The 15,954-nt window shown below is 44.3% G+C and overlaps 1 protein-coding gene across 2 annotated transcripts in view; it reads right to left on the reverse strand.

The window, feature by feature from the left end:
- The window catches only part of STX8 (syntaxin 8), a 253,870-nt gene that overhangs the window by 68,199 nt on the left and 169,717 nt on the right, over positions 1-15,954 (reverse strand). The window contains exon 8 of one of the 2 annotated variants that reach the window (XM_073881707.1): positions 5,792-5,862. The exons of the other annotated variant lie outside the window; for it this stretch is intronic. Within the exon in view, the coding sequence (XP_073737808.1) occupies positions 5,807-5,862 (56 nt within the window). The 3' untranslated portion in view covers positions 5,792-5,806. Of the gene's footprint in view, positions 1-5,791; positions 5,863-15,954 lie in introns of those variants that run through there. 2 annotated transcript variants of the gene reach the window in all.

Consider the following 15,954-nt stretch of genomic DNA (forward strand, 5'->3'; position numbering starts at 1 on the left):
CCTTCATTTTCCCCTTCCTACTATCTTTTTTTTTCTTAACATATATTGCATTATTTGTTTCAGGGGTACAGATCTGTGATTCAACAGTCTTGCACAATTCACAGCGCTCACCGTAGCACATACCCTCCCCAATGTCTATCACCCGGCCACCCCATCCCTCCCACCCCTCACCACTCCAGCAACACTCAGTTTGTTTCCTGAGATTAAGAATTCCTCCTATCAGTGAGATCATATGGTACTTGTTTTTCTCTGATTGACTTTTCGCTTAGCATAATACCCTCCAGTTCCATTCACGTCGTTGCAAATGGCAAGATTTTGGGTTTGTTTTGATGGCTGTGTAATAGTCCACTGTGTGTGTATACACACACACACACACACCACATCTTCTTTATCCATTCATCTGTTGATGGACATCTTGGCTTGTTAATATTTTATTTTTAAGTAATCTCTACCCCCAACGAGGGGCTGGAACTCACGACCCTGAAATCAAGGGTTGCACACTCCACTGCCGGAGCCAGCTGGGAGCCCTGCATGTAATAGTCTTTAAGTTGTAATTGCAAGGGATGATGTTTCTCTGGGAGGGACCACCTTTAAAGTATGATGTGAAAAAATGTAAATTAAGCCATTTCACATGGAAATGAAGACTTGTGGCCTTCCTGGAAAAATCAAGGTGGACCCACATGGCTATGGGGCAGCAGTCACCCCCGGTGGGCTGAGCCCTTCAAGGGAGGGACTCTCCCTACCAGGCTTGCTGGCTCCTGCACCTGCCTGACTTGGCTGCCTTCTGGTGACCACAGAGGAGGAGGCAGGGCTCCTCTCCCAAAGATACTTATATTTGTGTATCTTTTTTAAAGATTTTATTTATTTATTTGAGAGAGAGCGAAAACAAGCAGTGGGGAGGGGCAGAGGGGAAGAGAGAAGCAGTCTCCCCGCGGAGCAGGGAGCCCAACGCGGGGCCCGATCCCAGGACCCCGGGATCATGACCTGAGCCAAAGGCAGACAGACGCTTAACCGACTGAGCCACCCAGGCACCCCTGTTTGTGTATTGTTAATAAAGAGAGAAAATGCATGCTTGTAAAGAGGGAAAACAGAGTGTTGGTCACAATAAGACCCAACAATTCAGTGTAGTTGAGGGAGACTGGAAACGGAACGGCCACCAAGGGAAGGCCACCAGTATGAGCAAGTGCTGGGCAGCAGAAGCAGACGAGGGGGCTGGAGACCACCTGTTTGGCAGGAGGGCAGGGTTCCCACAGGGGGAAAGGAAGAAGGTGGCAGATGGGAGAAAGGGTAGAGGGGCTGCATAGGGCCTTAGATCCAGAGCCAAGGGCCGTGGGCTGTGTTCTAGGGGCGGGCGGGTCTAGATCTGGCAGGTCTACGGCCAGCAGCTTGACAAAGGACAGTGGGGTTTCAGAGTAATCAAGTGGGTGGCCGTATGGGAGATGCACGGGAGAAAAGTGGGACCAGAAACGGGGACACTGGGGAGCCTCTTGGGAAGGGACAGTAGCAGCAACCAGCCTGCTTGAGTGGTGGCAACAGGAATGCAGAGGGAGAGGCTGGGTGTGGGTGCTGGGTGTGCGAGAACCACCCTGGCCTGGGGAGCAGAGGCACAAGGCACAGACGGGGGGCCAGAGGCGGGGAGAGGGAGAAGGAGAGGAAGGTCTAGGAAGGTCAGGCCACACACAAGTACCCGAGAGGGGCGCGCTGTCCGGTTTAGTTTCAAGCGTCTATAGGTTGTGGGTGTGGGATGTGTGTCTGGGTGGTGGTGGGAGGGGGGCAGTTGTAAGTGAGGAATTTGGTCTGAGACCCAGTAAGTGTCAGGAAATGACCGGCCGTCCTACAAGACAAATGTGCAGACCAGGGGCGCGCCCACAGGGAGCCACTGAGTGGTGACGACACCTGGGACCAAGAGATGGGCTTGCTTTCTGAGAACGAAGAGCAGATGACATCTGCACCATCAAACCAGTGGCCTTGCTGCTCCAAATAGTGGAGATTTCATTCGTCCCCACGTTAGCCTTAGAAACCAAACCAAACTGCTGCCCTGGATACTCCCGACCACTCCAAGTTTTTACTGAGCCCTTGGCATGATGGATGGGGCTCAGTTTACCCAGAGACAGTAAAATCAGAGGAAGGGGGTTAAGTGCAGCCGTTCCCTCTACTCCTACGAGCAAAACAGCCACAGCGAAGCCAACGTCCGTTTAAACTGGCAAACTGATCACTGTTACCTGTTTTTCTCTTAAAAAATAAAAATAAAAAAATGAACTCACATTTTAAGCCCTACCCTTGCTTCTCAAAGCCTGTCTAATAAAGAACCCCAAAGTGAAAGATGCCAAAATAATTCTAGACCTTAAAGAGGCCTTGATTTATCATTTCACAACCGGTTCCCATGCACCCCACCTCCTGCTTTCCATTTTTTTCCTAACTTGACTATAAATTCTGCCTTCAGAGCAGGGGAGGCAGGCGTGGTGGTGATGGATGGTGGACCAGGGGTTGGGGAAGGCGAAGTGCAGCTCCCGACTGGGAACAGACAGGCATGCATGCTGGCCAAAGCTGGCTCGCAGCTTTCTCACAGAATGTTCTAGTTCCGACTCAAGGGGCCAGCAGCCCTCCCTCCTCCAGGCCCTCCCCAACTGCCAGCCCAGGGCTCCCTTCGGCTCCTAGCTCCTGGCTATGCCCACTCCTGCACCGCGGATGATGCTTCCACTCCTGTTTCATCCTGGTTTAGGGGTTTTTTTTTTGTTTTTTTTTTAAATACAGGTTAATCAATCCTACTAATTAAAAAATAAAGTTCACCTGTGTTCCCTTAACTTCTCAAATTTTTTCTTTTTCTTTTTTAAGGGCAGATGAAAATACGCAAGTCACAAACAATGAGGCCCAAGCACAAGAACTGACTAATAGTACAGTGAGTTAAGTTACAAAACATAAAAGAGCTTAAGGCAAAGTTAATCTACCTCTGGAGGTTCCATAAGCAAAGGGGGCATTTCCCATTTGATTTGGGGAAGGGAGAGCTGGGCCTGCCCATGACCGGGAGGCTCCAGGTAAATGGGGAAGTCCGGCCCTCTGTCTTTGATGCCCAACTGATTCATTTCTTTTTGTGCTCTGTTCCCACCACCTGGTTCTCCCCTGCCAGCACCCAGACACCCCAGGCCACTGCCCCTGCCTACCAAGACCCAAAGTGTCACACCTCATCCACCCCACCTCCCACTGCGGTATGAAATGATTTCTCATCAAACTCCAATTTCCTTAATATGGATGATTTCCTAGTGATATATATTTTTTAAAATCAAATTATGTTACTCTGAAAGGTAAACTCTTCGGCCTCTCCACTACCCCCGCCCTACCGTATTCAGCCTTTGCGTCTGTATTAGTAATCTGTTGACTTCAATCACTGGTCCTAACTTGGCAGCCAGACAGCCAGGTCCAGCTGGCAGTGATGTTTTCACTTGGGCAGAATTTTAAAGATGGGCAAATTTGACATAAAATCGGGTTTCTCTTCTCCTCCAAAGAGAAAGGAGAGGAGAGGCGGCAGCTGATCTGGCAGCCCGGGGCCCCCAGTTCCAGATGGCACAGAGTCCTGGTGCCTGAGGCACAGCCATCTTGTCCGGATGGGCACGTGACGTACCCGCCTCCCCCACATGCTGCCTACCTGGTCCGCGGCTCTCGTGCTCTTTACCTGACTGCCATTTGAATTCGTGAGCCCTGGCCTACCTGACTCTAAACGACCACACAGAGAAATACAGAATTTCCTGGAAGTGAGGAGAAGACATATTTCAAGGTATGGGCCCTTCCTAGCCTTTGGCTGCAGATCTGGCCGTCTGCAAAGCCCTAACCCAAACATCCCTAGTTTTCATTTCTCATCAATTCAGGAAATCTAGAAACAAGTCACCGTTGGTTGCTTCACTATGAAGACCAAGAAAAGGAATCGCAGTACAGGAAGGGGATTCCTTAGGGGAACACGGGAGGCACCCATTATCGGGGGGTCTCTCTCCTTTGCCCTCAGTAGCCCTCTTCCCTCTGCTCCCGGCTCATCTCCCACATTTCCTTCCTTTCCCTGCCCTCCCCAGCCCTCCCCACCTCGCCCTCCACCAGTCATGTGTCAACCACGGGAACACAGATCTCTCCATGGTCTGCGGGGCCATTCCACTTAACCCCAACCCTCACGGCTCTGGCGTGTCATGGCAAGTTAAGAACTTCTGAGAGGTACCACGGGAAGAGAAAGTTCAGCAACGCGATGGCCACAAACCACGAACACTGGCCACATCTGGTCACTGTTCTTTTTTTTTTTTTAAAGATTTTATTTATTTATTTGAGAGAGAGAGAATGAGAGAGAGAGAGCACGAGAGGGAAGAGGGTCAGAGGGAGAAGCAGACTCCCCGCTGAGCAGGGAGCCCGATGTGGGACTCGATCCCGGGACTCCAGGATCATGACCTGAGCCGAAGGCAGTCGCTTAACCAACTGAGCCACCCAGGTTCCCTCTGGTCACTGTTCTTTACAAGACTCGAAAACTTCATCAAACACTTGATGGGGGCCTTCCAGCCTGTGCAAATCTAAGGGCTGATTTCACATGCACCCAAATCAAGTATTTTAGCGAAAAGCAAACAAACTCAGAAACCGGGAGGCCAGGAAGCCAACAGTCTCCCTGGAGCTTCTAACTTGCTGACTGGCAGTAGTCAGTCACCAGACGAGAGCCACACTGAGTCAGATCCAGTGTTCTATCCTTGCCACTTTTATGACAGTGACAAGGAGGGACATACTCAGAAAGAAATGCCTCTCCTTGTTAGCTAGATGTGCCCCCAACTTAACTTAGTTTACTCGGAGAACCTATTGTCATTCTGTATGGAACTGTTTAGGACTTTTAAACCAGGAACGCCCAGCCTTCCCAAGTTGCTTATGCTGCTTGAAACCACAGGACCCTAGAGAAATTAGTCTTTACAAGAATTAGTCCTTATTTTTAATGGCTTTTTAAAAATTGCCTTTAAATACAGATAACGTAAAATTTACCATTTTAACATGCACGTCCATTGTCGTTAATTACATCCACAATGTTGTATGACCACTGCTACTACCTTACTGCAGAGCTTCTTCGACATCCCAAAAGGAAAACTCATACCCACTAAGGAGTGTCTCTCCATTCTTCCCAACCCCTAACTCCTGGCAACCACTGATCTGCCCTCCGTCTCTATGGATTTGCCTATTCTAGACATTTCATGTAAATGGAATCATACAAGATGTGGTCTTTTGATTCTGGCTTCTTTCACTTAATAGAATGATTCGAAGTTCATCCATATTGTAGCATGTACCCATTCCTTTTCTGGTTGAATAGTATACCACTGTAGGGTATGTGTGCAAGTTTTTGCAATATGACTGATGGTGGCTGGGGACTATGTGGCCACAAGCTACCAAACTTTCTTTTTGATGGTCCTAGATATTTGAGTATTAGACCAAATCCAAGTGTACCCTTCTGTACCATTTACAATCTAATAAATGTTCTATGCCTACTCAAATCTCACCTTTCCAGGCTGACAAGTCCTTAAAAATAGTTTGAAGACACAGAAAATCCTCACCCACATGACTTCAGTTGCCTTTCAAATGAATCCAATTCAGAGCCAGTCACCTTACCTATTGCTAGGAATCAGAGTGACAGATCCAGTCAGAAGACCTCAAGAAGTTCAAGGTCTAGCAAGAAGATAAACACCCAAACAATTTCACCACAGTGGGATGACTTTCAGGATGGAAATCTAAACTGTGATGAGTTAAGTCCACAAAGTATTCCACCTGAGGGAGCACATAAGCTTACTATGTGGGCAGGTCATGCTTCGGTTTCACATCTTACCTTCTTGCTGGCCAAGGTCTTCAGAGAAAAGCCTGTAATGAGAGAGGTGTTGCTTTCCTGAGTGGCTGGAGCCTTATGATCCTATATGTGTAGCATATACCAGGTTTGCCTAAAGTACCACCTTGCTCACACTAAAGTGCATTCATCTTTAAGGGTCTTCCTATGGTTCAAACCAGATTTGAGAGTGTATTAGCGATACACCTAGAAACTTCACCAGCTATTCATTCCCTCCTTAGATAACATATTAAAATGTAAACTAAGACAGCAATCCATGGGAAACTTCACTGTTTATATTTTCCTTCCCCTCCCCAATGTTTTAATTTTGAAAGATTTAGAACCTACAAAAAGTAGAAAAAAAAAATACTACAGGGGCACCTGGGTGGCTCAGTCATTAAACGTCTGCCTTCGGCTCAGGTCATGATCCCAGGGTCCTGGGATAAAGCCCCGCATCGGGCTCCCTGCTCCGCGGGAAGCCTGCTTCTCCCTCTCCCACTCCCCCTGCTTGTGTTTCCTCTCTCGCTGTGTCTCTCCCTGTCAAATAAATAAATAAAATCTTAAAAAAAAAAAGAAAAAATACTACAGAGAGCTCTTGTATACCCCTCATTGAGACACCAAGTAACACTGGTGAACAATTGGTCACATTTAATTATCTAATAAGTAAATAATAATTAGTGTATTTATTCTCTCTCTATTTGTATTATATGTGTGTGTGTGTTTTGCTGAGATTTTTGGAAAGCAAGCAGCAAACACATGACACTTCATTCCCAAAAGCTTTAGCATGCATCTTTTAAGAACAAGGACATTCGGGCGCCTGGGTGGCTCAGTTGGTTGGGCGACTGCCTTCAGCTCAGGTCATGATCCTGGAGTCCCGGGATCGAGTCCCGCATCGGGCTCCCTGCTGAGCAGGGAGTCTGCTTCTCCCTCTGACCCTCCCCCTCTCATGTGCTCGCTCTCTTTCTCATTCTCGCTCTCTCAAATGAATAAGTAAAATCTTTAAAAAAAAAAAAAAAAGAACAAGGACATTCTCCAAGAGAGCACAAAATTACTGTTATAACCAAAAATTTTAACATTGACACAGTAACTTTATCTAATACATGGTCCATATTCAAATGCCCCTCAAGGTCCCGATAATGTTCTTTCAGCTGTGTGTTTTGGATCCAGAACCCAACAGAAACCACAAGGTGCATCTTCTGTCTCTAATCTACAACAGTTATTCCATCTTTCTTTCTTCCATGACAATAACACTTTCAAAGGGTCTAAGATATTGTCACACAGATCGTCCACCAATCTGCACTACTCTCATTATTTCTCTTGATCAGATCCAAATTAACAATATGACATAAATCAGTGGAGTATTTACTTCCCACTGCGTCACACTTGGAGTCATGTAATGCTAAGTTGTCTCCAATGCTGGTGATGCTAAGTGCTCACTTCATTCACATATCTTTCTTCCTTTATAATTAATAAATAAACTGTGGGGTCATAATTTGAGATTGTGAATATCCCGCTTTCCATAACCTTTTTACCTAACAGTTCAGCATCCATTGATGATTCTGAAATAATTATACTGGCAGTTGCAAAGTGGTGATTTTATAATTTTATTATTCTTCTACATTTATTTGGTGGCAAGAAGACCCTCTCCCCAGCATCACTTCTGCCTTTTTTGATTATTGATGTGGCCTCATGAATGCATTTTTAAACCTAGTGTTTATTACCATTATTATTTTTATTGCTTGAATTGCCCCAAATCTGACCACTGGGTGTCCCTTTAAAGGCAGCTCCTATAGTCTTTTGAGTTGCCTTCATCATTGTTTGTGCATTTCCTTGACTTGTGACACAAGATATTCTAGGCTTGCCTTGTATTTCTCTGCCTTAGACCTAGAACTAGCTATTTCTGCAAGGAGCCTTGGCTCCTTTTCATGGTAAATAGTACTTACAAACCAAGATCTGGGTGCTAGTTGTGCTCACTGCTACTGGAATATCATGGCTTCTAGGCTCTTTCACTGGTTAAAAGCAGAAATTTATTACTCCTCAATCATGAGTCCACAATGATACTTAGAAATCAAATCTAATACCAAAGAGTTCTTTCTTACTTTTCCCATTTGCTATTTGTATCTCCCCAGTTTCTTTCACAAAGAGATACAAAGGAATCTCCCCAGCATTGATATATTTACTCACTTACTCTCTCCTACTAACACACAAAATAGATTCAGAATTACTCTACTTGGGAATGCAAGCTGGTGCACCCACTCTGGAAAACAGTATGGAGGTTCCTCAAAAAGTTGAAAATAGAGCTACCCTAAGACCCAGCAATTGCACTACTGGGTATTTACCCCAAAGATACAAATGTAGTGATCCGAAGGGGTATGTACACCCCAATGTTTATAGCAGCAATGTCCACAATAGCCAAACTGTGGAAAGAGCCAAGATGTCCATCAACAGATGAATGGATAAAGAAGATGTGGTCCATATATACACAATGGAATATTATGCAGCCATCAAAACCCCCAAAATCTTGCCATTTGCAACGACGTAGATGGCATTAGAGGATATTATGCTAAGCGAAATAAGTCAATCAGAGAAAGACAATTATCATATGATCTCACTGATATGAGGAATTTGAGAAACAAGACAGAGGATCATAGGGGAAGGGAGGGAAAAATGAAACAAGATGAAACCAGAGAGGGAGACAAACCATAAGAGACTCTTAATCCCAGGAAACAAACTGAGGGTTGCTGGAGTGGAGGGGGGCCGGAGGGAGGGGGTGGCCGGGTGATGGGCACTGGGGAGGGTATGTGTTGTGGTGAGCGCTGTGAATTGTGTAAGACTGATGAATCACAGACCGTACCCCTGAAACAAATAATACATTATATGTTAATAAAAAAACAACAACAACCCAGAATTACTCTACTAATACCATTCCCAAAAACAAACCTACTTAGTAGAGTCTGAGATTTCTGCAGTTCATCATTTTGGGAATATATTCAACTAAGGGTATACAAAGAACTCTATTCAAAAGTTACTTGAATTCTTTTTTACTTAATAAACTCTATATTTTTCAGTAACAGATTTGTTTGCCATTTAGAAGCTTATCCTTTAAGACAATAGAACCTACAAACCTAAAGACCTCAACATTAAAGAAAAATGTATCAAAATTATTTATGCAACAAACTAAAAAATTCAAATAATTCTAAAAAAGGGTTAATTTTAAAAAAAAAAAAGGCAATATCTGTCTTCCCCTTCTGACTACTCCCTCATTAGTCCCCACAGTTTTTTTTTAGTCCATAACTTAAAATCATATGTTTAGACCATAATCTCTAAATTCCATCAATTTTAGATATTACCTAGTCATTTCCTCTCTCATTGTAGGAGAATTTAGTTCTTTTAAATTCCACCTCTTCTCTTTCCCATCTACCATACGCTTAGATCATACATTTAGGTTATTTTAACAACTGTCTAAATTATTATGGCTATGTACACATTCACTCATAAGTAATTCATTATAACTACGTTTCCTTTATTTGGTATTACCTTTTGTTTTCCTGGAGTTAATAACTGCCTTTCTTTTTCAATTGCTTAGATTCCCCACTACCAAATCTCATGCTCCCCAACAGCCTCTCAGTGTATTTTTTCATCTAGGAAAACATAGCATTCTATTTTCCCCCCTGACCTCTAAATCTATTCTGAAATGGTGATTCTCTTGGGTCTGTTGCACAGTTGATAACCCAGGTCTTCCCACTGCTATCATCCAGGGAATGCTCTTTTACTTCTCTCCTTCATTCCTGGCATCAGAGATCCCCTTTCTAGAGTTACTTTCTCATTTAAGGAAAGTACATCTGCCAGGAGCTTCCTACAATACTTCACTGCCATCCAGTGTTTTTTGTGAGATACTGGATGCCATTCTGATTTCAGATCCTTTGAACATTCTCTCCCCTCCACCCTCTTGTGCCCCCTTCTGCTTACTCTGGGAAACTTAAAGGAATTCCTCTTTATCCATATGTTTGAAATCTCATTATGCTGTGCCTTGACATGGGTCTTTTTTTTCATTTATTAAGCTGGGTTCCCTAGTAGATTCTTTCAAGATGGTCACTCCTGTCCCTCAGTTCTAGGGAAATTTCTTGCATTCTTTCCTTTGAAAATTTCCTTGCCCCTAGTTTCTCATTGTGACATTCCTACTGTTCGGATCTTGGACTGATCCTTTAATTTTTATATCCTCCCTTGTCTTTGGTTCTAATTTCTGGAAAGTTTCTTCAACTTTACTTTCCAATCTCTAAAACTGCAGGGGGTGGCCCATGGTCCTATCTGTTTGTCACTTTTTTCACAGATAACTTCTCACAGTTCTTTCTTTCACAAAGAGATACAAAGGAAGTAACTGAAGGATATAATTATAATCTAATTATAAGACATTAAGTCCAACTGTTGTACGTTTGTTCATATCTATTATTATTTAATACGGTAGGTCCACTTGCCAAGCAGTGGAAACGGTATCATTTCTTCCAGTAGCTCAATGTGACAGCGACACTATTTTTTCTGTTAATGACAATGTATACATTGTCTGAAAGTCTGAGATTCATATGGCTAGGGATGAACGGCTGTAACCAACCAGTTTTCTAGAATATATATAAACCTTTTCCCAGTTCAATAGGTCCATGGGGAACTTCCCAATTCTGAAAGAAACTTGAAAAGCTGGGAAAACACCTGAGATGATTTCAGTGAGAGAGATGTACAGAACATCTCAATGGTCCCCAGGTGAAGAGTTTATGGGCCAGGAATGACTTGTTGTCTCTTAGCACTAGATCTGCCCTTCTTCACTCTGTTCTGTCATGCTGGAGTTTGCAAACCACCTTTGGAGTTTCCTTGCCAGCTAGCTTCCTATTACATTCTGCCAAGATGAGGTACTAGAAAGAGTTCAGAAAGCAAGAAGATGGATGGAAGCTGCCCTTCTTCCTCTCTTTCCCCATCTGCTTCTAGCAGTGTCTCTACAAGTTTCTAAATTCCCTCAGTGATCCCAGCTGCAGCCATGGCGGCCTCTCTCGTGGTCCCAGCACCAGCAAGGCAGCTCTCCTCTGGTCTGGTGTCTAACCATGGTCCTGCTGGTCCAGCACTGGCCAGGCAGCAGTCCCAGGAGGGCAGCAGTGACTAGGCACCTGTGCTCTAGAACACGCTTCCACACCTTCCTTCTCCCATGTCTATGAGTGGTAGCTGCCTCACACAGGTACTCACGTCTGGATTACCTCACTCTCCTTTTATTACTCTCTCAGTCCTGCTGACAGCGTTGCAACTAGTTCTCTGTATTACGTCTCCTCTGGGTGAAATACCTAGTACGGCTACTCTTTTTACTGACTGGCCAGTGACTGGTAGAGCCTCCCTGAAGGATTAAAAGAGTTTTTGTAAGCAGCTACCCATCTTCATTACCAGAAAGAGCTAAGGGCACGAAGCCTCATCTATGGTTATGATTGCAAAAGTACAATCTAACTTTATTATTTAGATAAAGTCAGACGTCTCTAGAAGATGGCGAAGCAACCCTCATGCCAATTCCTATGTGAAAGAGGATATCCACCACTTTCCAAACTAAGTAGCCAGATGCATGACAGGCCCTTCTCCATAAAGTCTGACTGATACCAAAATGGTGGGCATACTGCTAAGATGACCAAAGAACAAAACCCCAAACACCTTTTATGAGGAGATAAAAATGAGTTGGGAGAAGGTGGCTTCAGTCTTCAATTTGGCAAAAACGCAGTCATGCGGAATCACTCAGGTACTAATTCACTAGCTTCAACACACTTTAAAATGAGTCATGGATACAGCAAGAAAATGTATATAAAAGATATTTTTACAAAGTAAGCTGTGGAGTATATCATAAAGATATGATACAATAACATTTTTTAAAAGGTACTTCTTGACTATTCCTGTCTTCTGTTCTACTCGGTAGCACACTTCCAGATGGTTCCATGCTCCGTGACGTAGCGAGGAGAGAAGGTGGCTGGCGGGGACACACAGAGCAGAGGAGGACTGGGCTTTGCAGAAGCTGACTGAGAGGGCAGGGAGAGGCTGAGGTGGGGAGCCTTTGGAAGGTATATTCCTTTTTTTTTTTTTTTAAGATTTTATTTATTTATTTGACAGAGAGAGACACAGCAAGAGAGAGAGAACGCAAGCAGGGGCAGTGGGAGAGGGAGAAGCAGGCTTCCCGCGGAGCAGGGAGCCCGACGCGGGGCTCGATCCCAGGACCCTGGGATCATGACCTGAGCCGAAGGCAGACACTCAACGACTGAGCCACCCAGGCGCCCTGGAAGGTATATTCTTTACTGAGATAATGAACAGAGAAGAGCAGTGGGGAGAGGAGGACCGGAAGTCTAAGAGTCTTCCTGAAAGAAAACAGGAAAGAAAAAGAAGAAGGCCTAGAAAGAGAGGCGAGAGGAGAGTAGAGAGCGCACAGAAGAGTCCAGCACCCAGAGCCAGAGACGCGTCTTCAAGAGTGATGGGTTAGGGCTCCCCTGCTGGTCACAGTCCAGAGCCCGTTAAGCAAGCCCCTTGGGGGATGCTCCTGCTTCAGGCCTGTGAGCTCAGAGGAACCTACTTAGAATGACCCTTGACCCTTGAACCAAGAGGGGTTAGAGGCACTGACCCCCACGCTTTTGAAAATCCGTGTATAAATTTTGATTCCCCCCAGATGTAACTATCAACAGCCTGCTGCTGACCGGAAGCCTTGCTGATAACAGTCCATTAACACATGTTCCGTATGTTGTATGTATTCTATACTGTATTCTTACAGTAAAGGAAGCTAGAGGGAAGAAATGTTATTTAACAAAATCATGAGGAAGAGAGAATACATTTACAGGACTATACCGCATTTATTGAAAAACAAAATCTATGTATGAGTGGACCTGCACAGTTCAAGCCCATGTTGTTCACGGGTCAAGTGTGTTTATGACATCCTCCCACCAGACCTCAGGAGCTTGAGCCCGACTTGGAACATCAGCATGGAGGAGAAGAGATAGTACCACCTGTGGGAGTTACTACGCTCAAAATAAGCCCATCAGCCCAGGGAGGAAAGATTGAACAGAGAGCCTCAAATCTGTAGGCAGAAATTCTCCAAAAAACGGTTGTATGGGAGAGTATTGTATTTTATAATTCTCCCTATTACTTTCCAACACCTACAAACCCGACAGTGTTCCAGGCATTTGGCAATGCCAGAAGCCCCTGATTCGGCTTCTTTGAAATGAGCAGTGCAGACAAACAAGTCTGTATGTTGCTCGGATAGAAAAACTCGGTAAAACTACCAGGTTCATTCTGAGCGCTCCTGGTATAATCAGTAGTAATTTGATCTTTTTCCAGAAAAACAAAAACAAAAACAAAAAAACCCACGTAATAGGCGCCTTTAAATACCTAAATCTTCTAATTTGCCACAGGCAAGTTGTTATGTTCAGCAAGCATCAGAACAGCCATAGGACAAAGAGAAGCTCCTTCCAGATGGCTCTCCTTTCCCTCTCCCTTCACATATAAAATTGTATCACAATTATAGTCTCCACTTTGCAAAGTGCTTAGAAATATTTACTTAGTACTGACAGGCTAAAAGGGCTCTTGTTCTGAAAAATTTGCCTAAGGTCTAGAATTTTCGCCACCTGGCAATAAAGGTGCTTTGGTGGGGGGGGGCGAGGGGGGGCAGGGGAGGTGGTGAGGGAAGAATATTTAAAGTCCAGCACATCTGGCTATTAAATTGATTGGAGCCAGCACATGCTACCAAAAATATAAGACACAGCTAAGAAATACTTATGGAAGGAGGAAAACCACAGAAGCCGCTCCAGATCACATTATAAAACAGGAAGAAAGAGAAGCAGAGTTGAAAAGACAGGGAGAAGAGACGTAAATTTGGGTCACAAAGAGGATGACCATTGTCTGGAAGGACTGGAAGTTTAACCTTGCTAAGGAAGGCACGGTGAAAAAACAGACTTGATGTCACAGTTAAGGTGAGCCTGCTTCCTGACCAAAGTGAAAAAGCACATGCCCCAACTCTTAGAGGCTTCATTACCTGTAAACAAAATGGAAGTCAGAGCAGCAAGGTGGGGCAAAAGGCCTCCCTGATTTATCAAGGATAAATACGCTAAGAGTCATGTTACTGAAATTATATGAATAAGTGTAATGCCAGAGGGCTGATGACAGGAAGAGGGAAGTCTCTGTAAATCAAACATTCCAGACAGAAAACTTTCTTTTCAGGTTTCAGAAATAAACTGCCAATACTTAGGATTATAGGGATGTATCGGCGATCAGTTAACTGTGCTTTCCCAATATTAATAGGAATGACAAAAATAAGATACGGCAACAATAAGGCTTAATTCCCCTACATTTATTTGTGAGATGTCCTCTAATTTTTGAGGGCATTTTTGTTCCCTTCTCTATTTTGCTTAGGCAAATCTATATCGATATAATTAAGAGTCTGTTACCACATCACATAAAAAACGGTTGTATGGGAGAGTATTGTATTTTATAATGATGCCAAGGAGTTTTAGAAATTGTATTACTATAACTTTGCCATAATTTCATGAGATGAAATTCCATGTTTTTTAAATTAAAAAAATTTATTGTGATTAAATGCACGTACCATGAAATTTACCACGTGAACCATCCTTAAGGGTGTGGTTCGGTTGACACTAAGTCCTTTCACAGTGTTGCGTGACCAACGTATTTATTCGTTCTTAAAAGTGACCATTTTCTGGGGTGCCTGGGTGGCTCAGTCGGTTAAGCATCTGCCTTCGGCTCAGGGTCTTGGGATCGAGCCCCACGTCAGGCTCCCTGCTCAGCAGGGAGTCTGCTGCTCCCTCTCCTTCTGCCCCTCTCCCGACTCATGCTCCCTCTCTCTCAAATAAATAAAAATATTCTTTCAAAAAAATGACCATTTCCCAGTTTCTTTTCATTTCTCTGTATTTACAGGTAGGAAGCTACACCCAACCAATGCCAACAAAAAATGAAAACCCTCAGATCCATACCTACAAGAAATTTTTAATATAAGGCTTTTCAGAAATCCCAAAGTCATTTTGAAAAGAGCTATTGCTTCAAAGGCCGAAGTCTCCAATAAGCACGAGTGAGCAGACACATGGAGGCTGCTCAGGAGACACAAGGCCGACACAGGTGCATGCCCGATGTGCAGAGACGAGCAGAGACCTGAGGTGCCTGCCACGGGAGGCGGCCTGTGTCACGGACCGCTGAGACTCAAGTCCAAGACAAAGAGCATTCTACTGCTAATCCGGAGAAATTGATCTCACTGTCCACATGCACGGGGAGGGAAAACTCATCAGTGATTTACAATGAGCCCCAAATCAATTTTTCTTAGGAATTTAACGCTGGTTCAATGACTGGAAATTGTCATGATTGCCTGGCCCTGCAAAAGAAAGAAAAGGTGAGCCAAAGATTAAATACCGAGTCACTGGTGAGGTTGTGTTGGAGGCGACGAAGGGCTACCTCAATTTCTCATTAATGCGACGTCTAGAGTCGAGTTCTTTAAAGGTTAATATCTGGCTGATAACACTGCACGTCCAAGGGGCTTGGTAAGGGAGAATTATCTAGTTATTTTTTGAATACTACACATTCCCTTAAACTACCCAATCCCTCTGACTTCATTCCAACACGTGCACTTCCAAGTGGGCATGTTTCACTAGGATCAAGAGGAAGTCACAAGGGCAGATTCTCTGGACCGTAAGCATTACTTTGCACTTGAGCTGCTTTTCACGCAGGCTGCAGGCTAAAGAGCAGGTGCGAGTGGGGATTCATTCGTGGACAGAAGAAACACATGTGCCTGTACGGAGTCAGGCAGTACTAGGGCCAGCTATTAATTATTACCATTTCTAAAACCATGACAACTGCTCAACTTTATTTATCGGTGGTTGCTGTTTCTCCTAAGCAACGTCGGCTATTACAGCTAATGTCCTAAGTAAAACCGCCCCCTTCTCTGAGCACCCTCCAAAAACTGGCTAGGGCCAGGAGGCCCCCTAAACAGGGTAGACACAGGAGATCAGGAAGATAATCTGATACCTGAATTTCTGTTTTGATAACACATGAAGAAGACACTCCACTTGTGAACAACTGTGACTTAACAACCCTAAACCCAGCTCCGTGTCCATTTAACTAAC

Source organism: Callorhinus ursinus, unplaced genomic scaffold, assembly GCF_003265705.2.
Source record: "Callorhinus ursinus isolate GAN/ISIS: 27379988/994484 unplaced genomic scaffold, GSC_fseal_2.0 scaffold43, whole genome shotgun sequence".
In the NCBI taxonomy this organism is placed as follows: Eukaryota; Metazoa; Chordata; class Mammalia; order Carnivora; family Otariidae; genus Callorhinus; species Callorhinus ursinus.